Source organism: Eptatretus burgeri, chromosome 2 (genome assembly GCF_056783735.1).
Source record: "Eptatretus burgeri isolate ZD-2024b chromosome 2, Ebu_testis_v1, whole genome shotgun sequence".
NCBI lineage: Eukaryota > Metazoa > Chordata > Myxini > Myxiniformes > Myxinidae > Eptatretus > Eptatretus burgeri.
In genome coordinates, this window is record NC_140962.1 from 84,720,788 (window position 1) to 84,745,787 (window position 25,000).

The 25,000-nt window shown below is 43.4% G+C and overlaps 1 protein-coding gene and 1 pseudogene across 5 annotated transcripts in view; one reads left to right on the forward strand and one right to left on the reverse strand.

The window, feature by feature from the left end:
- Positions 1-25,000, forward strand: part of LOC147032473 (pecanex-like protein 1) — a 165,855-nt gene that overhangs the window by 70,385 nt on the left and 70,470 nt on the right. For all 5 annotated transcript variants that reach the window (XM_085870126.1, XM_085870122.1, XM_085870123.1 and 2 more), the window contains 3 exons: positions 21-113; positions 12,648-12,798; positions 23,504-23,645. In XM_085870126.1, coding sequence (XP_085726252.1) covers positions 21-113; positions 12,648-12,798; positions 23,504-23,645 — 386 coding nt within the window. The remainder of the gene's footprint in view (positions 1-20; positions 114-12,647; positions 12,799-23,503; positions 23,646-25,000) is intronic.
- LOC147032474 (uncharacterized) lies at positions 13,818-15,527 on the reverse strand (annotated as a pseudogene).

The following is a 25,000-nucleotide window of genomic DNA, read 5'->3' on the forward strand; positions in this document are numbered from 1 at the left end:
CTGCACTCCCTTCACCGCAGAGTGAGCGTTTGCAGTCGGATGTCATCGTTTGTGTGGTGATGGCAGTACTTACCTTCGCTGTCCATGTCAGTACCGTGTTTGTAGTATTGCAGGTCAGTTATGCTGCTTTTTTATTTATTATTTTTTTCATTTTTCATCTCAAGACAAAGTCCTCGTCTTGAATTGGATTGACAACCAGTAGTTCTTGTGAAAAAAAAAATGCGTTTTTGTGGTTGTATGGACACTTAACTTTTAAGCAGATAGAATAACACATAGGTATCGCACTTCGCTTTGAGCTGTATATTGTTGGTTGATGGTTTGCATTGAGGTCACATGACAAAGTGCATCATCCCTTTTTTTTTTTTTTTTTTTTTTTTTTTTTTTTTTGTATACCTTGGTCGAGGCTCGTATGAGAGCTAACACACAACTCACAGCAATGAGGCATGAGACAAGAGGGGCGGGAGTGGAAGGGACAAAACATTGGGGAACAGACACAGGTGAAATGTGGAAGGGAGAGGGATGGGGATGGGACGGGGAACATGGCGAGGGGAAGATGGACATTAAAGGGACTTTCAGGAAGGAAAGCAGGAGAATTGAAGGAAGTGGGCTTGGGTGGATTATTGGGGGTAGAAAAGATCGAGGATTTGGATGGGGGAAGATAAGAGGTGGTGGTGAACAGCTGTTTTGAAAGCCTGGAGGGAAGAATGGGAAAGAATAGAGTGAGGAAGTTTATTCCAAAGGCGGGAAAAAAGAGGAATGAAAGAGTGAAGATGAGCAGTGATTCGTGATTTTGGTAGTTTTACCAGAAGGGGGTTGTTGGCGGACCTTGAGCGCCCTGTGGAAATGTGGTGGGGACAAATCGCAGAGAGAGCAGGGGGGCAAGGCTGGAGAGGAGTCGGTAGAAGACAGAAAGACCACCGACCAACCTGCGGTGATTGAGTGAGAGGCCCAAAGACTCAGCTTCATTGCGGGAGATGCCAATGATCTTAAAAGCCCTGGTTTCGACAGCGTGAAGTCGAGAAAGGTGGGATGCAGGAGCACCAGCCCAGAGGGGAGAGCAGTACTCCATCAGGCTACGGACAAAAGCTTTGTAAGTGGTCAGGAGCTCAAGAGGGCCGAGGAAGGACTTTGCACGACGGAGGATTCCCAGTCGGCGACTGGCTTTTGAGGCAAGGTTGGAAATGTGACTTTCCCAGGAAAGGTCATGGCAGATAGTGAGACCCAGAAGCTTGAAAGAAAAGACTTCTTCCAGAGGATTGTTGAGAAAGTGGATGGGGGGGTTTTGTAAACGGTCCTTTCGAAGAGACATCGTGAGAGTGTGAGATTTGTCTGGATTGAAAGACATGTTCCACGTGTTGGACCAGTTTGTGATTTTATCCAGATCTGCAGTGAGCGAAGAAGCTGCTGCTTGCCGGTCTGAGGGATGACAGATGGTACGGCAGAGGGTGGAGTCATCGGCAAAGAGAAATAGAGGATTTTCCAGAGAGTCCGAGAGATCATTGATGAAAACCAGAAAAAGAACAGGGCCCAGAACGCTACCTTGAGGAACTCCAGCCTGCACAGGAAGAGGGGATGAAAGAACTCCATTTAGGGCCACACGTTGACTGCGAGAGGAGAGGAAGTCTGCGAGCCATGAGTGGAGATGGCCTTGAATACCATGGGAAGAGAGTTTGGTGAGTAGGGCAGGGTGCCAGACTGTGTCAAAAGCACGTGATATGTCCAGGGATACGGCTCGGATTTCCTGTCTGGCATTGAGGACCTCCATCCATTGATGGGAGAGCAGTAGCAGCATATCTAGGGTAGAGTGACCTGGTCTGAAACCAAATTGATGATTGGAAATCAAGCCATTGGAGAAGAGGAAGGATTTCATGTCTGAAGCGATGATGGATTCCATAACCTTGCTGATGATTGGGAGGAGGCTGATTGGTCTATAGTTACAAGGATCTGTTTTTGCACCTTTTTTATGCAGGGCAGTGATGTTAGCAGATTTCCAAGCAGATGGCAGATGACCTTGGGAAAATGAGAGGGTGAATAGAACAGAGAGAGGGTGAGCAAGAGCAGAAGAGCAGGCTTTGAGGACACGTGGGCTGACGCCGTCTGGACCGGTTGCAGAATCTGACTCGAGGTTTGAAAGCAAGCTCTCCACCTTGTCAGGAGAAAAGGATACAGAGTCCAGGGACAGTTGGGTGCGACTGGGTAAAGTGGGTAGAGATAGTGATGGGTTTGGGACACAAGATTTAGCTGCAAACACCGAGTTTAGACATTCAGCTTTATCACGTGTGGAATCAGCAGTGCGGCCATTTGAGGTAAGGGAGGGGATGGAGGGGGAACATACACCAGAAACAGATTTGATTAAACGCCACCAGGATTTTGAGGAGGGAGAGAGGTTTGAGAGTTCAGACTTGAGATGAGAAAGATGTTGTTTTCTGGCTCTCCTGAGGGTAGCTACACACTTGTTCCGAGCTTTGTGGAAAGAACTGAGATTGCCCTCAGTTGGGTTTGCTTTCCATGAGGCAAAGGCAAGTTGTTTCAGGACAACTGCCTCGCCACAAGCTTCAGTAAACCAAGGGCGGGAGGAAGGGTAAGACAACTGAACACGAGAGGGGATAAATCTGTGCATGAGGGAGAGCAAGTTTCTTTGAAAGAATTCCCAGGATGAGTTGATGTTTGAGAAAGTAGTGATAGGAGACCAGTCTGTAAGTTTGATGGCTGCTCGGAGACCCTGCCAGTCGGCTTGAGTGAAATGCCAGACTCGACGGCGGTGAGGTGGTTCTCTGATAACAGCCAGAGAGATGTCCACTTTAACAAGGACGTGGTCAGAAGAACCAATTGGAGCGAAGGAAGAGCAGCAGATATTGTCAGGGAAATTTGTCAAAATCAAAACCCTTAGATTGAAGTTAAGCAAGAGAACCCTTTTGTGGATGTTGATGATCCCACAGTATCTTTCTTGGAATTCTGTCCAAGTTCCAAATTACTACCCTGACTGCTGCTGGGAAGACAGAGACAAACCACTCGGTGTAATATTTGCCATTAGACTGCCTTAAGGCCCGGTCACACCTTGACGTTTTAGCCAACGTATGTCGATTTTTGAATTTTTTTTTCTAAAACGCTGGCACACGTTGAATACGTTATGGGTAAGTTTTGATAACATTGAGAGCACGCTGAAAAACACTGCCATACGTCGTTGTACGCTGGCTTTAAACGTTGTACTTTTTGGTTGTCCTCAAATTTTTTCATGCTTAAAATTTCACGACGTATGCCGGCGTATGACTCACACGTTCCGCTACGCTGGCCACAAGTTGTATGCACGGTCTGCGATCGTTGACAGACGTCAACACATGCTACTTGTAAGTTAATCATAAGTTGAGACACGCCGAGGTAATGTTTAGCGTACCCGAAACTTATTTCTAACCTATGATTAACGTGTTGTTGGCACGTTACGCGATCGTTGCCACACATCGACAGACGTTACTTTTAAGTTACTCATAGGCTGAAAGGCGTCGGTATAATGGATCGTCCTTGCGTCAGCGTCCACGGCCACGGCCAGGACACTTATTTGCAGCATTCTTCAAACTTTTCTTCGGCATGACGAGGATGTTCACACTTCGATGTCTAGCTTGGCTATGATTCCAATTGTCCATCGGCAGCGTCTATTTAAAATAGTCGAGTTTGAGCGTTTTAACACGTTCAGAAGAAACGCTTCAAATTTCCAAACCCCAGCGTCAAAAAACAAAGGCGAGTGACAGCAATTTAAATCGTTCATTGTAAACAATGAAAATAGCTGACTGGTACCGTTTAAAAGTCGTTGAGTGTAAAAAAAATCGAATTGTTGAGCGCAAGCGTCTACTTTCAACAGTGGGGTTTGAGCGATTTAGCACGTTCAATAGAAACGATTAAAATTTCCGAGCGCCAGCGTCAAAAAACAAAGGCGAGTGACAGCAATTTAAATCGTTCATTGTAAACAATGAAAATAGCTGAGTGGTACCGTTTAAAAGTCGTTGAGTGTAAAAAAAAAATCCAATTTTTGAGCGCAAGCATCTACTTTCAATAGTGGAGATGCAACCATTTAAATCGTTGAGTGGCAGCCTATGAATAGCAAACCCCACGTCACCGGCAAAGATAAACTGCCGCACGATATGGATAAGTTAGGCTATCGTTGGGCATAGTTTGTGAACGCCGGCTTCACGATAATTATTCGTTGGTATATCGTATCTATAAGTAATCAAAGCGCTCTATGCACATTATTAGTTCATTGTGCATTTGTCCAACCCGTTATGAATAGACCTAAATCGTAAAAACAAGCTATAGCTCATTGTTGAAAAAGCCCCATAAAAAAATTAGCCGCGAAGAACTTCGAACAATGGTGAAAAGATGTCTCCTACCCTTGGACACGCGGACGCAAGGACGATCCATCATAACCCACACCCTCCCCCTCACACTCACCTACTACTGCCAACATGAACAAACTACTACTAATACTAATACTAATACTGATACTGATACTGTTACTGCTGACATGGACATCGACTCAAAAAGGACTCAAACACTGTTGGGTTCCCCTTTTATGAGCAGCATTTTTATATACCAATTCCCAAAACCGCTGGGAACACGTCTTTATATGGCAGTTGTAAGCTAGAAACACGTTAATTTATTTTTTTTGTCGACCTGAAGACGTTATTGGAATACGTCTACATACGTCGATGTGTGTTGGGACTACGTACAGAATTGGTTCAAAGCACGTCAAACATAAGTTAGAAATAAGTTTCGCGTAAAAAAGACATTACCGCGACCTATTTCGACTTATGAGTAGCTTATAAGTAGCCTCTGTGGACGTGTGTAAGCGTCCACATATCGTGTGTAAAACTTATCCCCATCGCATGCGGAACGTGTGTCAAACGCCGAGTACGTCGTAAAATTTTGAACATGTTTAAAATTTCTTGACGTACTCTACTTACTACGACGTATGATAGCGTACTTTAGCGTTCTACTCGCGTATACCAAACTTACTCATACCGTATTTGACGTGCCCCAACGTTTTAGACACATTTTTCTTAGGTCGGCATACGCTGGCAAGATCGCCAAGGTGTGACCGCGATGTTGACACTTCCATTTCTACGGCAGTTATGATTCGAATCGTTGTGCGTCAGCCTTTTAATAGGCTACGTCACGACATCGTCGGCGATGCGTGCAACGCGCTATGCCTAAGTTAGACTATTGTTGGGCATCGGTTGTGTAGGCCGACAACAGGTTCAGCATTCGTTGGTATAAGTTATCTATAACACAACGAAACCTTCTGTGTCCGTTACTAATGCGTTATACATAAGACCAAGTCGCTATGAATACATCCGAATCTTAAAAAAAAACATCAAAAGTTCAATGTAAGCCAGCGTTTTACATACATTTTAATACGTTGCCATCGCTGGCTAAAACGTCAAGGTGTGACCGGGCCTTTAGTAGTGCAATGCAGAACCTGCCTTCGGGCAGAATACCACAGATATACAAGGTGTTCACAAATTACTATTCTACATTCAAACCGTAATAATAAATAAATAAATAATGAAATGCGATACAATGATGCAATTTGCTGCATTTGAAAGAACATTTCTCATTTATATTGTCAATATTTGTCATGATCATCATACAAATCCAAATGGAGTAGCGGGCATTGGTGAAACTCTTCCGTATATGTACGGAAATCCGTATGTTTGTAACGCCCCATACTTAGGTTTCCGTATGTTCGTCGTCAGAAAAGCACGCCGCGATTATAGGTTAATTGAGGTGCTCTTCCGATATGCTGATTCTTTTCTTAACCCATTTCATCCGGATGAGGTGCAATGCTGACTCATCATGACCACATTTATGTGAACTACTCCCATGGTAGTATTTCATTAGGTATTTTTGCAGAAGTTAGGCAGGTACAAAAGCTTGCAAGCTCGTTATGCTGATCAGATGTCCGCTCAGCGGGAGAATGAACGTCTGTCTGTGTTGGTAAATATGGAAATAGTGTCCATTGTTGGATTTTCCAATCGCCATTCCCTCCTAAGTGAGCTTCACGAAAAATACCGAAGTGCCGTCTTTACATTGTACGAAGTAAAGGCTCAATTGTGCTGCACACAAATACAAAATCTGATAATGTCTGTTGGTCACAATGAGGTTTGTGACAACATCAACACGAGACCAAAATAGAGACGTACATGAAAACGGGCATATAAATAAATAATTACGTAAATTACACTCGTGATCTGATATAACGTAAACTCACTTGATACAGGAAAAGTTATCTATTGTAAATAAATAAATGTGCAGAAAACATAAGGGGGTAGAGAATGCTTTGGTTTACATTGGAGCGAGGGTGATTCCGGGAAACCGCGCCATTACATGACGCGTGACACCCCCCTCCCCCTTAAAAAACATTCATTAAAGTCTTGCAAAGGTTTGTGGTATTCAGCATTTATTTCTTTTTTGATAAAATGTTGTACTAAGTGACTGAAAATAATCTTCCTAGCAATGGATGTTCAGGTAAAATCAAAAAAATTCCTTCACTTTCATTTGCATTGTTTTATTTATTTATTTTGCCTTACAATTGGGATAGATCACCCCCAAAATGCATATTTTGACATCATCTTTTCAAAATTTTATCGGGGGGGGGCATGCCCCAGCCCCCCCCAGTAAGGACTTGCTTTACTTATTACTTTCCTTTTTTTCAAAAGTTCTGTAGTTTCATTCAAACGTCTCGAGAACCTGGCCGGCCTGCCCCCTCCCTCTACAGGATGACGGCAATCTCCATAAACTTTTTGTGCCACTCACGAATCCATTTTCTCGATGGTGGCTGCCTTTCATAGGTCATCCTGAAGCTTCGTTGAACCTGTGTCGTTGATTTGGTCAATATAAACCAGGCAACACGCTGCACCTTTTCCAAAGTTTTCACCTTTTCCGATGTACCAAAGCTTGTTCACGACATTAAACAAAAAAAAAATCCATAGGTTTATACTTTCTTCCCGTTAAATATTTTGTGGGTCATCCACACCGACCAGTGGTTCCCTGGTTTTCTTATCCAGCTGCTACCAGGTGAGCTCCCAGAGGTATTGCCCCTATTTTTGAAAAACAAACAATTAAATTGAAAGTGCTACTATTTCTTTCTTCTAAGATTACTCCAGACCCATACATACCCTGCTGTTTTTGAAGTCTTTTGAAACTAGGCTTGGCAGAAAATTTTGCATTGATTTTGTGCCATCCAGCACCACTTTCATTCACTTTCAAACTGTTCTTATTTACCTGGCATTGTTGTTGTTTTGTTTTTTAAATCTCAGTTTATTTAGAATAGTGCAAGGTTACATGTTAGCCTTTTTTGCACACACACCCAATCAGAGGTGAAAGGAGGGGGTTGATGGATGTTATCCATGAAGGGGGAAAGGGGGAAAGTAGGGAAAAGGAGGCTTGACTTATTACAGTTGATGGATGTTATCCTGTTCATAGACAAACAGACAGAGGTGAAAACATATCTCAAAAAGTGTATGGATTCAGACAAAATTTCGGGGACAGGTTTGGTGTGTGAAAACGATGAGATTATTAGATGTTTTTTTTTTTGTGAAGATCCGGATACTATAATGTTTTTGTAAAAGTTATTCTTCACTATTGAGATATGTGGCGAACAAGTATATACAGCATCGTATCTCAAAACGTTTTGGACTGATTTGGATGAAACTTGATGGACAGCTTGGGTGTGTGACATGGATGAATCGATTCAATTTTTGTCAAGATCTGAATCCGGATACAGATGCGAGAATTTTTTTTAAATTTTTGAAGTCATTCTTCACCATTGAGAGATGGGGGTCAAAAATGAAATGTCACATAATATTTCAAAAACGGGGACTGATTCGGATGAAACTCGGTAGATGAGTTGGGTAGGAGGCAATAACGAGCCGATTAGATGAGTCGGGTAGGAGGCAAGAACGAGCCGATTAGATAAGTTGGGTAGGAGGCAAGAACGAGCCGATTAGATAAGTCGGGTAGGAGGCAAGAACGAGCCGATTAGATGAGTCGGGTAGGAGGCAAGAACGAGCCGATTTAGATGAGTCGGTTGGAGGCAAGAACGAGCCGATTGGATGAGTCGGGTAGGAGGCAAGAACATGCGGATTCGATGAGTCGGGTAGGAGGCAAGAACGAGCCGATTGGATGAGTCAGGTAGGAGGCAAGAACGAGCCGATTGGATGAGTCGGGTAGGAGGCAAGAACGAGCCGATTGGATGAGTCGGGTAGGAGGCAAGAACGAGCCGATTGGATGAGTCGGGTAGGAGGAAAGAACGAGCCGATTGGATGAGTCGGGTAGGAGGCAAGAACGAGCCGATTCAATGAGTTGGGTAGGAGGCAAGAACGAGCCGATTCGATGAGTCGGGTAGGAGGCAAGAACATGCCGATTCGATGAGTCGGGTATGAGGCAAGAACATGCCGATTGGATGAGTTGGGTGGGATGCAAGAACAAGCCGATTGGATGAGTCTGGTCGGAGGCAAGAACGAGCCGATTGGATGAGTTGGGTTGGAGGCAAGAACGAGATGAGTCGGGAAGGAGGCAAGAACGATCCGATTGGATGAGTCGGGTAGGAGGCAAGAACGAGCCGATTCGATAAGTCGGGTCGGAGGCAAGAACGAGCCGATTAGATGAGTCGGGTAGGAGGCAAGAACGAGCCGATTTAGATGAGTCGGTTGGAGGCAAGAACGAGCCGATTGGATGAGTCGGGTAGGAGGCAAGAACATGCGGATTCGATGAGTCGGGTAGGAGGCAAGAACGAGCCGATTGGATGAGTCAGGTAGGAGGCAAGAACGAGCCGATTGGATGAGTCGGGTAGGAGGCAAGAACGAGCCGATTGGATGAGTCGGGTAGGAGGCAAGAACGAGCCGATTGGATGAGTCGGGTAGGAGGCAAGAACGAGCCGATTCGATGAGTCGGGTAGGAGGCAAGAACATGCCGATTCGATGAGTCGGGTACGAGGCAAGAACATGCCGATTGGATGAGTTGGGTGGGATGCAAGAACGAGCCGATTGGATGAGTTGGGTAGGAGGCAAGAACGAGATGAGTCGGGTAGGAGGCAAGAACGAGCCGATTGGATGAGTCGGGTAGGAGGCAAGAATGAGCCGATTGGATGAGTCGGGTCGGAGGCAAGAACGAGCCGATTAGATGAGTCGGGTAGGAGGCAAGAACGAGCCGATTTAGATGAGTCGGTTGGAGGCAAGAACGAGCCGATTGGATGAGTCGGGTAGGAGGCAAGAACATGCGGATTCGATGAGTCGGGTAGGAGGCAAGAACGAGCCGATTGGATGAGTCAGGTAGGAGGCAAGAACGAGCTGATTGGATGAGTCAGGTAGGAGGCAAGAACGAGCCGATTGGATGAGTCGGGTAGGAGGCAAGAACGAGCCGATTGGATGAGTCGGGTAGGAGGCAAGAACGAGCCGATTGGATGAGTCTGGTCGGAGGCAAGAACGAGCCGATTCGATGAGTCGGGTAGGAGGCAAGAACATGCCGATTCGATGAGTCGGGTACGAGGCAAGAACATGCCGATTGGATGAGTTGGGTGGGATGCAAGAACGAGCAGATTGGATGAGTTGGGTAGGAGGCAAGAACGAGATGAGTCGGGTAGGAGGCAAGAACGAGCCGATTGGATGAGTCGGGTAGGAGGCAAGAATGAGCCGATTTAGATGAGTCGGTTGGAGGCAAGAACGAGCCGATTGGATGAGTCGGGTAGGAGGCAAGAACATGCGGATTCGATGAGTCGGGTAGGAGGCAAGAACGAGCCGATTGGATGAGTCGGGTAGGAGGCAAGAACGAGCCGATTGGATGAGTCGGGTAGGAGGCAAGAACGAGCCGATTGGATGAGTCGGGTAGGAGGCAAGAACGAGCCGATTGGATGAGTCGGGTAGGAGGAAAGAACGAGCCGATTGGATGAGTCGGGTAGGAGGCAAGAACATGCCGATTCGATGAGTCGGGTAGGAGGCAAGAACGAGCCGATTCAATGAGTTGGGTAGGAGGCAAGAACGAGCCGATTCGATGAGTCGGGTGGGAGGCAAGAACATGCCGATTCGATGAGTCGGGTATGAGGCAAGAACATGCCGATTGGATGAGTTGGGTGGGATGCAAGAACAAGCCGATTGGATGAGTCTGGTCGGAGGCAAGAACGAGCCGATTGGATGAGTTGGGTTGGAGGCAAGAACGAGATGAGTCGGGAAGGAGGCAAGAACGATCCGATTGGATGAGTCGGGTAGGAGGCAAGAACAAGCCGATTGGATGAGTCGGGTGGGAGGCAAGAACGAGCCGATTGGATGAGTCGGGTAGGAGGCAAGAACGAGCCGATTTAGATGAGTCGGTTGGAGGCAAGAACGAGCCGATTGGATGAGTCGGGTAGGAGGCAAGAACATGCGGATTCGATGAGTCGGGTAGGAGGCAAGAACGAGCCGATTGGATGAGTCAGGTAGGAGGCAAGAACGAGCTGATTGGATGAGTCAGGTAGGAGGCAAGAACGAGCCGATTGGATGAGTCGGGTAGGAGGCAAGAACGAGCCGATTGGATGAGTCGGGTAGGAGGCAAGAACGAGCCGATTGGATGAGTCTGGTCGGAGGCAAGAACGAGCCGATTCGATGAGTCGGGTAGGAGGCAAGAACATGCCGATTCGATGAGTTGGGTGGGATGCAAGAACGAGCCGATTGGATGAGTTGGGTAGGAGGCAAGAACGAGATGAGTCGGGTAGGAGGCAAGAGCGAGCCGATTGAATGAGTCGGGTAGGAGGCAAGAATGAGCCGATTGGATGAGTCGGGTAAGAGGCAAGAACGAGCCGATTGGATGAGTCGGGTAAGAGGCAAGAACGAGCCGATTGGATGAGTCGGATAGGAGGCAAGAACGAGCCGATTGGATGAGTCGGATAGGAGGCAAGAACGAGCCGATTCGATGAGTCGGGTAGGAGGCAAGAACCTGCCGATTCGATGAGTCGGGTACGAGGCAAGAACGAGCCGATTGGATGAGTCGGGTAGGAGGCAAGAACGAGCCGATTGGATGAGTCTGGTCGGAGGCAAGAACGAGCCGATTGGATGAGTCGGGTCGGAGGCAAGAACGATCCGATTGGATGAGTGGGGTAGGAGGGAAGAACGAGCCGATTGGATGAGTCTGGTTGGAGGCAAGAACGAGCCGATTGGATGAGTCGGGTAGGAGGCAAGAACGAGCCGATTGGATGAGTTGGGTAGGAGGCAAGAACGAGCCGATTCGATGAGTCGGGTAGGAGGCAAGAACATGCCGATTCGATGAGTCGGGTATGAGGCAAGAACATGCCGATTGGATGAGTTGGGTGGGATGCAAGAACAAGCCGATTGGATGAGTCTGGTCGGAGGCAAGAACGAGCCGATTGGATGAGTTGGGTTGGAGGCAAGAACGAGATGAGTCGGGAAGGAGGCAAGAACGATCCGATTGGATGAGTCGGGTAGGAGGCAAGAACAAGCCGATTGGATGAGTCGGGTGGGAGGCAAGAACGAGCCGATTCGATGAGTCGGGTGGGAGGCAAGAACGAGCCAATTGGATGAGTCGGGTCGGAGGCAAGAACGAGCCAATTGGATGAGTCGGGTAGGAGGCAAGAACAAGCCGATTGGATGAGTCGGGTAGGAGGCAAGAACGAGCCGATTGGATGAGTCGGGTAGGAGGCAAGAACGAGCCGATTGGATGAGTCGGGTAGGAGGAAAGAACGAGCCGATTGGATGAGTCGGGTAGGAGGCAAGAACATGCCGATTCGATGAGTCGGGTAGGAGGCAAGAACGAGCCGATTCGATGAGTCGGGTAGGAGGCAAGAACGAGCCGATTGGATGAGTCGGTTTGGATGCAAGAATGAGCCGATTGGATGAGTCAGGTAGGATGCAAGAACGAGCAGATTGGATTTTGGTTCAGGTCCACAGATCCAGCCTATCGGTGGGAAACAAAATGTAAACTGTTCAGCCTGGCCGAGGTATGCGCTCTATCGAGTGCCGTTCATGTTCCCAATATAGTTGTAACTTTTCTCTTCCATATTTGTCGAGAAAAACTTCCTCTACCCTGCAGTCGTGCTCATTGCCCTGACCATGGATACCCCAGCTATTGCAGCTCCTGGGAAACTTGGCCCGAAGTAAGAATCGGTGTGTTCCCTTTCCTCTTCCAAATCCTATCCAAATATTTAGATGTTGAATGGCCACTTGTCCCTCTTTCATGCTTTTCTTCAAAAGTTTTTACTCGTTTAATTAAATGGCCTGAAATAAGATGAATGTTAAGATAATTGTGAAAAGAACAAGCATTTAGATTTTTTTCAGGTCAGCAAATCCGGCCTATCGGTGGGATACAAAACGTAAACTGTTCAGCCTGGTGGACAGACGTGCTTTCTTCTGAGTGCCGTTCGAGTTGCCAACAAAAATTGTGACACTTCTTCTTCATGATAATCCTTTTTGATAGTATCCATGACGATGTTTATACTGTGCATGCACTTTATTGTTTTTTTTTTTTAAACACTGAAGATTTTAAATTGTGTTCTTAAATTTCATTCTTTCTTGGGGAGGTGGGGCTAAAGTACTGCAGATTTTTGAACGTAAAGACTTGTTTTAGTGGCTGTGCCACCCTGCCACGACTTCTTTGTGTTTCATTTGTAGCCCGTGTTGAGATTTGTGCTCATTGGCCTCGTGGGCTTTGTGGGCTTTGTGGCACACTACTTGCTTCCTCAGCTGCGCAAACAGCTGCCATGGTACTGCTTTTCTCACCCTCTTCTCAAGACGCGAGAGTACAATCAGTTTGAAGTCCGAGGTACAACCTGTGCGTGTGCGAACACAATGCTGTTTCTTTTGGTTCTGCTAGTATTGATTGTGGAACCATTTAACTGTTTGAAATTTAGTCCAATCTATGCCTGGATTGTTTCATTAATGGGTGTGTCTTGATGTCAAAGTTTTATAATTGTAGCTTGCTGAAGTATCAAGAACAGATTAAGTGTTGTTGTCTTATATATAATTTTAGAAGTTTTAATATCCCACCACAACATATTTCAATAATAGCGTTGGTAGAAGTCAAAAAGTATATTGCTCCCTCCACTTCTCTTCTTCCTTCACCTCATCATTCCCCTCCTACTTTTAGGCCATGGGCCAGATATGGTCCACGTGCACCCACCCCTCCCCCCACAACCCTTCGATCCCATATTTTTCTGAAGCCTTAGGGTCCCCTGAGCATGAATTCAACTGCTAACAGTGAATAAACTGGGACTCACTATCTATTTTCCAACCATATCTGACGGAACTCTCAAAATGTCAACTTTTGCTCGGTTTCGCACGTAAAAAATCCACTTATTGATAAGATCTCTGCAGTTGCCCAAAAAGCATTAATATTAACAAATTATATATCAAATGAAAGATTATCACATGCAGATTTTCAAAATAGAGTCATCTGTCGAATTTAATAGTGTTATGTTTGTTCCAAGAAGTGATGAAGAGGAGTACCCTGCCTTTCCTTTTGACAACTCGGATATCTGAAATAATAACGTATATTCATGCTCATTTTACCTGACACAAACAAATAAATATTTCTATGATATCACAAATTTTACTACCTTTCTATTGATACCAAAATTGTCCCACACCAACTAAAGATGTACCAGGTATTACGTCTTTAACGTAAGTACATCACTGTTGCAACACCCAACATGTAGTCACCAGTAAGACGTAAGACTGAGAAAATATTCGTTACTTCACATAAAGAATATAAATGATAAGTTTATTTAAGAAAAACAATTGAAACTTATTATATCATGTCCACAAAATATCATTGTGCATGGATTACGCATAATATTCATTATCGCCGTCGTCATCACTCTCCAATGCCTGCTCCATATCATCAAATGCATCCATATTCGAATCCTCATCAGAGTCAGTGTCGTCAGGTGTGACTTCAGCAATGTCAGCCAGTTGCCGTGGGAGGACATCTTCATACCATAGAGGATCAAGGTTACCATCCTTTTCCTCTCAACCATGCCCCTGACTGGCCTTCGGAATCTGTGGTTGTGGAATATGCGCGGTCTTCCAAATCCGTACTTGGTGATTTACTCTCTGAATGTGCTGGGTAAGAGCTCGCTTACAAGGTGGTAAGTTAGCCATATCCACATTCCCTGAAGGCACAAGACGACTTTGCCTGGCACAGAGCTCGTTTATACGAATGAGTCGCAGATAATCAACTTTTGACACCTTTGACGCTCTACCGTACATGGCACACGTGAAGGTGTCCAACTCATCAATGAGCTCATCAGGAATATCCCAAGCATCGCCCAGTTTCTCCAGAGTAGAGATATATTTTGGAAAGCGCAGAAGAGTTTTCACAGGTTTAAGTTTGCCAATTCCTCGGAAGGCACTAGTGGTGTCACAGCCACTATAAGCATGGAGTGCCATGAGAGCTGTGCTCTTTTCTTGGCCAAAGTCTGTAGCTAGTTCACTGACATTTACCATCCTCGGCTTGTTGCCTTTGCCTGTGTCAAACAGGACAGTTGTACCATGAACAGAGGCAGCAGAGTGTAATAGGATGAAAAATACATCTGAGTCTGGACTTTTCACTCGGACAAATTGATAGTTTCTGAGTCCAGCTTACTGAACATACAGTATCATACGAGAGTCAGTTTCTTCCTGGGTTGATTTCAGCAGTGGTAGCTCCTCTCTAATTGTTGTTTGGCCATCAGCAGATGTGAGCAAATATGCGATGCCCTCACATCCAAAGATCACTCACCTTCCATGCAACCTTGATGCATAGTTATCACCACTCCAGAGCCTAAGCAGAAGTTTGATGAGCTGTATCTTGTTCTCATCATTTGACAGGAACAATTTCCAATCAGGTGGTCTCTTCGTGGCTTCACCTGTAAGTAAAAGCTTTTCTCCACAGCCCCGACGTCGCCTCTCCATCGACTTCACTGAATCAGGCAAATATTGATCAGTGCTAAATACCACATCTCCTGTTTTTCCAATGATGTCAAAACACTTTTGTAAGAGATCTTACTAAAATTACTTGGAATTTCTTTCAGGTAATACAAGCAAGCATTGCCAACATACAGAGTCAATGTTTCATTGGTTGGTGGTACATCAGCATCATTACAATCCTTGATCAGGTTTTGAAATGCCTTTGCTTTGTCAGTCTTAGCAAGATATCCATCAGCTGTAGCGATGCCGTATGGTACGGGAGTTAATGGATATGTCAACAGTTCTTTCATATCGACTTGTAAGCCCTGGATTTGTGACTTTGCAAAGAGTTGAAAGGCTACATTACCCTGTTGCTTGTACTGTATGACCTTATTCTTTGTTGTCTTCATCTTAGATACCTTGTTCATGTCACTCAGAGTTTTGAGGTTCAGTCTCTTCACAGGCTCAAAGAAATCTCTACTATTCTTCAGTCGAGCTTCAATAAGTTCATCCCATGCTTTTTCACCAACAGCTTCAGCCTTTAGAACATCGTCTGAAACAGCATCAGATGCAGCACTTCCTGATGAGAGTATCAACAATTGATCATTTGTCTCTATATTGAAAGGATTAAGAAAACTTCTTATGTCATCTTTGGCCCTTTTCACCAACTTCTCTCCTTTTGTGACCGCTGTCGGACGTGTATCACGATGCTTTGTTCCCTCTCCACTGTCCAACATGTGAGCCATTCCAAGTGCAGCATCAACATAAAGAGACCTTGCATGTGTTGTCCTAACCCATCTCTGGTAGGCCTGGTAGTTGGTGAGTAGTCCAGATGTACCTGCTGCACTGGTTCCTGCACCACCATGTGACTTAGCGTGCCTCATGAAGGTCTCCTCCATAGTTTTATCCACTACACGATTGCCAGGGATAAAGGAGCGTGCGACACTGATAGCTCCTCTCTTGATCAGTGATACTGCCCATGGGTGCAAGTTGTCTATATTAGCTATGAACACAGATAAATATGTCAGATACCTTGCATAGTTCTGTCCACCAAAACTGAAGAAGAGAGACGTCATGCGAATGATGGATGCAGCATACAAAACAAAGTTGTTCGTCTTTATGACTTCAAGGTGTGAGAGAATTAAACAGACATGGTCCATGTATGACAACCGCAGCTGGGTAGTCTTCCCCAAACGTCCATTTGCGACTCCTTTTTTGAATTCTGCATACTGCTCTATGAATTGGACAATGGAATTGTCCATCAAGACAGCATTCAAAGTATCTTGGCTGTGGGAATCTACTAGGGCACGTAGCTTATCTGATGATTCATCAGAGAAAGACGAGAACAGATCATCAGTGCTTTTATCTTTGAGGTACTTCTCTATGAGCAATCTTTCAAGACATTCCAACATAATCTTGTGACAATGTTGGGCTCTGTCGTAGTGCTTCCCGGACATCACACCACCCAAAGATCCTCCACTGATTAGTCTTGCTTCTAGGAGACCATCTGCTAACCCAGACCCAGCCATCTTTTTGGCAATCATCTTCATATAAGCGCATACGAGGTGGAATGTGCCAATGAAAATTATGTGGCTGTCATACTTGTCTGGTGAGTTCTACACTAATGGGTAGACCTTCATGCAAACTCCCAAGTCAAATGTAGTAATGACAAAAGGCTGTCCAACTTCTCTGGTGGCCTCTTCAGCAGCACGCAAGCATTCTTGTACAGTTTTGTACTCCGTTATGGGATGGTTAATGACTGGAATGTGGATATGGCTAACTTACCACCTTGTAAGCGAGCTCTTACCCAGCACATTCAGAGAGTAAACCACCAAGTACGGATTTGGAAGACCGCACATATTCCACAACCACAGATTCCGAAGGCCAATCAGGGACATGGTTGGGAGGAAAAGGATGGTCACCTTGATCCTCTGTGGTATGAAGGAGATGTCCTCCCAAGGCAACTGGCTGACATTGCTGAAGTCACACCTGACGACACTGACTCTGATGAGGATTCGAATATGGATGCATTTGATGATATGGAGCAGGCATTGGAAAGTGATGACGACGGCGATAATGAATATTATGCGTAATCCATGCACAATGATATTTTGTGGACATGACATAATAAGTTTCAATTGTTTTTCTTAAATAAACTTATAATTTATATTCTTTATGTGAAGCAAGGCATATTTTCTCAGTCTTATGTCTTACTGGTGACTACATGTTAGGTGTTGCAACAGTGATGTACAAATTTTTAAGACGTAATACCTGGTACATCTGTAGTTGGTGTGGGACAATTTTGGTATCAATATTTGTGATATCATAGAAATATTTATTTGTTTGTGTCAGGTAAAATGAGCATGAATATAAGTTATTATTTCAGATATCTGAGTTGTCAAAAGGAAAGGCGATGTACTCCTCTTCATCACTTCTTGGGACAAACATAACGCTATTAAATTTGACAGATGACTCTATTTTGAAAATCTGCATGTGATAATCTTTCATTTGATGTATAATTTGTTAATATTAATGCTTATTGGGCAACTGCAGAGATCTTATCAGTCAGGGGATTTTTTTATATGTGAAACTGAGGAAAACGACATTTTGAGGGTACCATCAGATATGGTTGGAAAATAGATAGTGAGTCCCAGTTTATTCACTGTTACCAGTTGAATTCATGCTCAGGGGACCCTAAGGCAACAGCTCAGGGGACCTATGTGGTCGAAGGGTTGTGGGGGGGTGCACGTGGACCATTTCTGGCCCATGGCCTATTTTCCTCATTCCTCTTCTCCCCTTCCATTCCTCCTCCTCTTCCTCCTCCTCCTCCTCCTCCTCCTCCTCCTCCTCTTGTATGCAGCACTTCTCTCCAGGTTGCATAATATGCTAAGGCTGCAGCTGTGTCGCTGATGCCGTGCCACCTGTACGTTAGAGCAGGAATTTGGAATTTTTCAGTGCCCGCGATGGCTCGCCTACTCTTCACAAAGGACACTGTGGAGTCTTTAATGTCCAGCATCAAATCCCGGCAGACATAACACCCAGTTTAACGTCCATCCAAGAGGACAGTACACAACATTGATCAATCACCCTGCATGCAAACCATCATGGTGGCAATTTATAGCTGGGTCGAGATTCAAAAACAGACTGGACAGCTCAAAGGCGAGTGTGCGTACCTTTAGGGCATCCTGTCAGCCCCCTTCTGCTCCTTCCCCCGATTATTAATGGTCCTGTGCTCGCGAAACGAAGCATAGACGTTTGCCCTTTTTCTATGTAGTTTGTGAGTCGGTCACACTTTCTTCCGCATGGTGGGAGATTTTGCTGATGCCACTGGAATACAAGTTTCTCAAGTGTAACTTTAAAAAAAAAACTTATGGAGAACATTGCTCTTATCAACAGTTTGAATGCAACATGCAACACTTTGTTTTGTACAGATTGTCAGTGTATGTATGTTTGTATGTGTATATATATATATATATATATATATATATATATATATATATATATATATATATATATATATATATATATATATATATATATAGTTATGGATTTCAGAATTGGATCCGACGAATGCATACAAACATTTAGGTCCTCAGACAGTTATTTCCCTAAATGCATGTCCAGGAAAGACCCATCCCCATGTCTGGTGGGATTGTAACTTTCATGCGTTGAGAAGGGTATAGAATAGATTCCCTTTATTATGGGATGACCTTTTTCTCTTTACGACAGACACATTTATGCACGCGAGATAGCCATTAGCCCAACGGAGGCTCGTCAACCCCCTTTCCATTAGGACACATTGACTTGGAGGTGGACGATTTATTTACACTTTGGACTTACAGGACATTTGGTTAAGCACATCACGGGCTTTTCCTGAGCAGTTGTGCTGACGGTCAAGTATGGCCGTGGATCATTTACCTCACCCACCTCTCTTTCATTGACGTTTGACACGCACCTCTTTCACCGACGTTGACGTCCACCTTTTTTCATCGACGTTTAATGCCCCGTTTGGCAGCTCTATCGATGCTGGCTGGCTCTTGTTCGTTTCGGGCTGAACGAGGAAGGAATGATCGTGAGGTTGACGGTTGGTCACGTGCAATGATGCGTCAATAGGCAAGGTGGATTTTGCTGAAGTCTGCTTGAGGCTCTGCCCAGACTGGTCGCCTCTAAAAACGACGGGAGGACCTTTTTCCTGACACTTTTTTGTGACAGCTGGGTGACGGTTATTTTCACCTCCAGTCAGACAGTTGGTGACAGCCTTACAGCTCTGACCACTAGTGACAGTTTGTGACAGCGAGTTAAAACAACTCAATTCCTCGCAGCGCCTCGCCGTGCCTGACAGCTGTTCGTTGGTTGTGGCTCCTGACGGTGGGTGACAGTTGGACCGTTCCTGCTGGTTCTGCTCGTACCTGATTCTTGGCGTCCCTGGTTCCTGGAGGTGACGACGTGACGCCGAGTGGTGTTCGAGCCTGTTTGCAGGTGGGTGCACAACGAGGCAGGGCGCTGGCAGCAGACCAAGGCACGCTCACACATTTTTATGACATTTTATTGGACGCACAACGACTTCTACCTTGGTAAGCCGAGACCGGATTTCTTCCCCCCCTGAATGATCTGCTGGGTACCCTTGTCTTGTGTTTAATTGTGTAGTAAGGCATAGTGATAAGTATCTGCTCTTTGTTTATTTTTCTATCAATGTCTGTTTAATTCCTTATTAGTTTGAAATTATTTTGATTGATTTGAATTCACCTATTTTCACCACAAGGAAATAAAAAGTTCTTCTGTTTATTTATTTTTCTTATTAATAAGTTCCTTGTTGCCGTTTCAACCTGTCCGTGCTTGTCCTTTCCTTCCATTGCTTAAGCATTGTCCGAACCCAGATAGACTGGAAGGTAATTACCAAACTAATTAACCTGTCATAGTCGGCATGCACCAGTGGTCAATGCTCGGCCGCCCTACTTAAGATGTAATCAAGATAAGATTGGTGCATTGCCGAGGGTGCACTCCCCGTTCAGGAAGCCACGTGACCTCCAGTTAAACGTCAAACTTAGACGGTGGACACTGAAACTCGTAGTTAACTGATTGTCATTCGTGGTTGTAAAGCAACCCACAGTACCACGAAGTTAATTGTGAGCAGTGGCCCCAGGTCCCGCTCTTCCGAGGAGAAACGCGGATTAACCCCCCTCATAATACACTCGGTACCCATGGCCTTAACAATGTGTACATATATGTATGTGTGTATTTATATATGTGGATACACATATATAAATACACACATACATATATACATATACACATACATATACAGGGTGTCCATAAAGTCTCTTTACAATTGAAAAAGTTTATTACAAAAGCAAATGAATAGATAAACCTGTGGAAATTATTACAAAATGAGGAGTAGATATTGAAGTTTTTTTGCCTCATTTAATGAACTTCCATATGGGCACCATTAGTTGCACGAAGCACATCAAGACGGTATAAATTATAAAGAGACTTTATGGACACCCTGTATATACTGTATGTATGTATGTATATATATGTATATATGTATATATGTATATATGTATATATGTATATATATATATATATATATATATATATATATATATATGTATATGTATATGTATATGTATATATATATGTATATATGTATATATATATGCATATGTGTATATATATATATACATATACATATATATATATATATATATATACATATACATATATATACATATATACATATATACATATATACATATATACATATATATATATATGTATATATATATATATATATATATATATATATATATATATATGTATATATATATATATATGTGTATATATATATATATATATATGTATATATATATATATATATATATATATATATATATATGTATATATATATATATGTATATATATATATATATATATATATATATATATATATATATATATATATATATATATATATATATATGTATATATATATATGTATATATATATATATATATATATATATATATATATATATGTATATATATATATATATATATATATATATATATATATATATATATATATATATATATATATATATATATATATATATATATATATATATATATATACAGTGGGGAGAACAAGTATTTGATACACTGCCGATTTTGCAGGTTTTCCCACTTACAAAGCACGTCGAGGTCTGTAGTTTTCATCATAGGTACACTTCAACTGTGAAAGACGGAATCTAAAACAAAAATCCTGAAAATCACATTGTATGATTTTAAAATAATTAATTTGCATTTTATTGCATGAAATAAGTATTTGATACATCAGAAAAATAGAACTTAATATTTGGTACAGAAACCTTTGTTTGCAATTACAGAGATCAGACGTTTCCTGTAGTTCTTAACCAGGTTTGCACAGACTGCAGCAGGGATTTTGGCCCACTCTTCCATACAGATCTTCTCCAGATCCTTCAGGTTTCGGGGCTGTCACTGGGCAATACAGACTTTCAGCTCCCTCCAAAGATTTTCTATTGGGTTCAGGTCTGGAGACTGGCTCGGCCACTTCAGGACCTTGAGATGCTTCTTACGGAGCCACTCCTTAGTTGCCCTGGCTGTGTGTTTCGGGTCGTTGTCATGCTGGAAGACCCAGCCACGCCCCATCTTCAATGCTCTTGTTGAGGGAAGGAGGTTGTTGGCCAAGATCTCGCAATACATGGCCCCATCCATCCTTCCCTCAATACGGTGCAATCATCCTGTCCCCTTTGCAGAAAAGCATCCCCAAAGAATGATGTTTCCACCACCATGCTTCATGGTTGGGATGGTGTTCTTGGGGTTGTACTCATCCTTCTTCTTCCTCCAAACACGGCGAGTGGAGTTTAAACCAAAAAGCTCCATTTTGGTCTCATCAGACCACATGACCTTCTCCCATTCCTCCTCTGGATCATCCAGATGGTCATTGGCAAACTTCAGACGGGCCTGGACATGCACTGGCTTGAGCAGAGGGACCTTGCGTGCGCTGCAGGATTTTAATCCATGACGGCGTAGTGCGTTAATTATGGTTTTCTTTGATACTGTGGTCCCAGCTCTCTTCAGATGATTGACCAGGTCCTGCCATGCAGTTCTGGGCTGATACTTCACCTCTCATGATCATTGAGGCTCCACGAGGTGAGGTCTTGCATGGAGCCCCAGACCGAGGGAGATTGACTGTTATCTTGAACTTCTTCTATTTTCTAATAATTGCGCCAACAGTTGTTGCCTTCTCACGAAGCTGCTTGCCTATTGTCCTGTAGCCCATCCCAGCCTTGTGCAAGTCTACAATTTTGTCCCTGATGTCCTTAGACAGCTCTCTGGTCTTGCCTATTGTGGAGAGGTTGGAGTCTGATTGATTGAGTGCGGACAGCTGTCTTTTATGCAGATAACGAGTTCAAACTGGTGCAGTTAATGCAGGTAATGAGTGGAGAATGGGAGGGCTTCTTAAAGACAAAACCAACAGGTCTGTGAGAGCCGGAATTCTTACTGGTTGGTAGGTGATCAAATACTTATTTCATGCAATAAAATGAAAATTAATTATTTAAAAATCATACAATGTGATTTTCAGAATTTTTGTTTTGGATTCCGTCTTTCACAGTTGAAGTGTACCTATGATAAAAATTACAGACCTCTCCGTGCTTTGTAAGTGGGAAAACCTGCAAAATCGGCAGTGTATCAAATACTTGTTCTCCCCACTGTATGTATATATGTGTATGTGTATATATATATATATATATATATATATATATATATATATATATATATATATATATATATATATATATATATATATATATATATATATATATATATATATATATATATATATATATATATATATACACACACACAATTGTGTATTTCTCCTGACTTGGACCAACATTATGATGATGACCTCATCACAACTGCATCATGCCTGGCCTGGCAACCCCGAAGCGCTAAGGGCATTCAGCAGTTCATGTGAGGCAAAGTCAAAAGCCGTTACCAAGCAGATGAAAAGCTAAGCTACTGACTTGGTTTCGCCCTTCTTGTGGCTCATCAGGGAAACATATTGCTGTTCAATTAACTTGGTGACTTTTGAAGCCCTGTCGGGTTATAAACTGGCACTTGATGTCCCATTAACTCTGACTGGTGAGGCCAGATTGTATTTGCCTCTTACAAGTGCCATTTGCCACATGGACACAGGGTTACATCCACCAATCACAACCAGGAAGCACCCACCATTGATGAACACTAACCAGGAAGCATCATCGTGACTATAAATGGCCTTTATTAGCCCTGCTGCAGCAGGTCAAGTGTGAGACGCCCTGTTTTTCAAAAATTGCTTCCGTGTTTATTTATTTACCATTGAGGTTCTTTGTGTCTCTCCAGGCCATTACATAAAAAATTTTCAAACAATTTTGTATTTGTTATCACATCTTCAACAAACCTTTCTTATGAAAATGTAGAGAACACAATAAAATGTACAATTTTTTTTGCAGACGTGGACAGGCTATGTATTTTGAGATGCTTTCTCATTTTCCTCTTGTCTTTTGTCTTTTTCAGAGCCAGCCTGGTTGATGTGGTTTGAGAAACTGCAAGTTTGGCTACAGTTTGTCGAGAAAAACTTCCTCTACCCTGCAGTGGTGCTCAGTGCCCTGACCACGGATGCCCCAGCTATTGCAGCTCCTGGGAAACTCGGCCCTTAGTAAGAACCAGTTTGTTCCCTTCCCTCTTTCAATTTGTATCCAAATACTTAGATGTTGAGTGGCCACTTGTCCCTCTTTCATGTCATTTTACTCAAAAGGTTTTACTCATTCAATTATATGGCCAGAAATTAGATTAATTTTAAGACAATCGTAAAAACAATACAATTTTTAAAAATGAAGATCCATCTCAAGGATTGTTCATTTAAATGAGTCTGCAGTGTCATTGGATCATGAAAGTATTGGCCAGTTTGGCAATTCAATCGGAACACAACTCCATTGTCTTCCCATGTCCTCTTTCAAGTGATAATGTACAAGCTGTTACCTTTGGATATTGAAATGAGGCAAAAAGTTCGGAACCAGAAATGGTCTATTCACATTATACTTTTTGTGGGGAGTAATGTAGGGGAGGGGATGGGGGTGTTGGTGCAGGGTGGAGAAGGAAGGAAGAGGTGAAGGAGAGGTGAGGTGGAAGTGCAAAGGAAGGCAGAACCCTAACCCACTTTTTTACATCATAACAAAAAACATTCTATCAAGTGTAGATACCTTCAATTCAGATCAGCAACACACCAGTATGACTTGTGATTACATCATGCTGTTGTCTTGTAGGTTATTTCATCTTGCAGAATCTAATGAGTGTTCAAGAGTTGATGGTTTCAGTGCACAATAGCATCTTTCAAAATGTGTAAGTGGGTAAATGGGTGGCGAGCACGATGCCCTCAAGGGACACAAACTCGTCTTTGTGCTGTCTCGCCTGGGTTCAAATCCCGACCCAACGATGAACTGTCATCTTGGTGTTTCACAGGCAGGTTGATTAATCAGTGTGTGTGTGCCATCCCTTGGATGGATGTTAAACTGGGAGTCCTGTTTGACTGTATTAGTGAGTGGTCGTTAAAGACCCACGATGTCCTTGTGTGAAGCGCAAGCGAGCTATCGCCAACACATTGAACAAATTCCAAATTCCTGCATAACCCACAGAGGGCATTGCATTAGTTGCATACAGCCATGCTTATGCAAAAGATTAACCTGCAGCCACATGCTGCACATGAAAGAAGAGCATAGTGGGGTTAATAAGGTGGAGGTTGGACATATACAGACATACATATACACATACATACACATACACACATACATATTCATACACACACAAACACACAAACATACACACAAACATACACACAAACATACACACAAACATACACACAAACATACACACAAACATACACACAAACATACACACAAACATACACACAAACATACACACAAACATACACACAAACATACACACAAACATACACACAAACATACACACAAACATACACACAAACATACACACAAACATACACACAAACATACA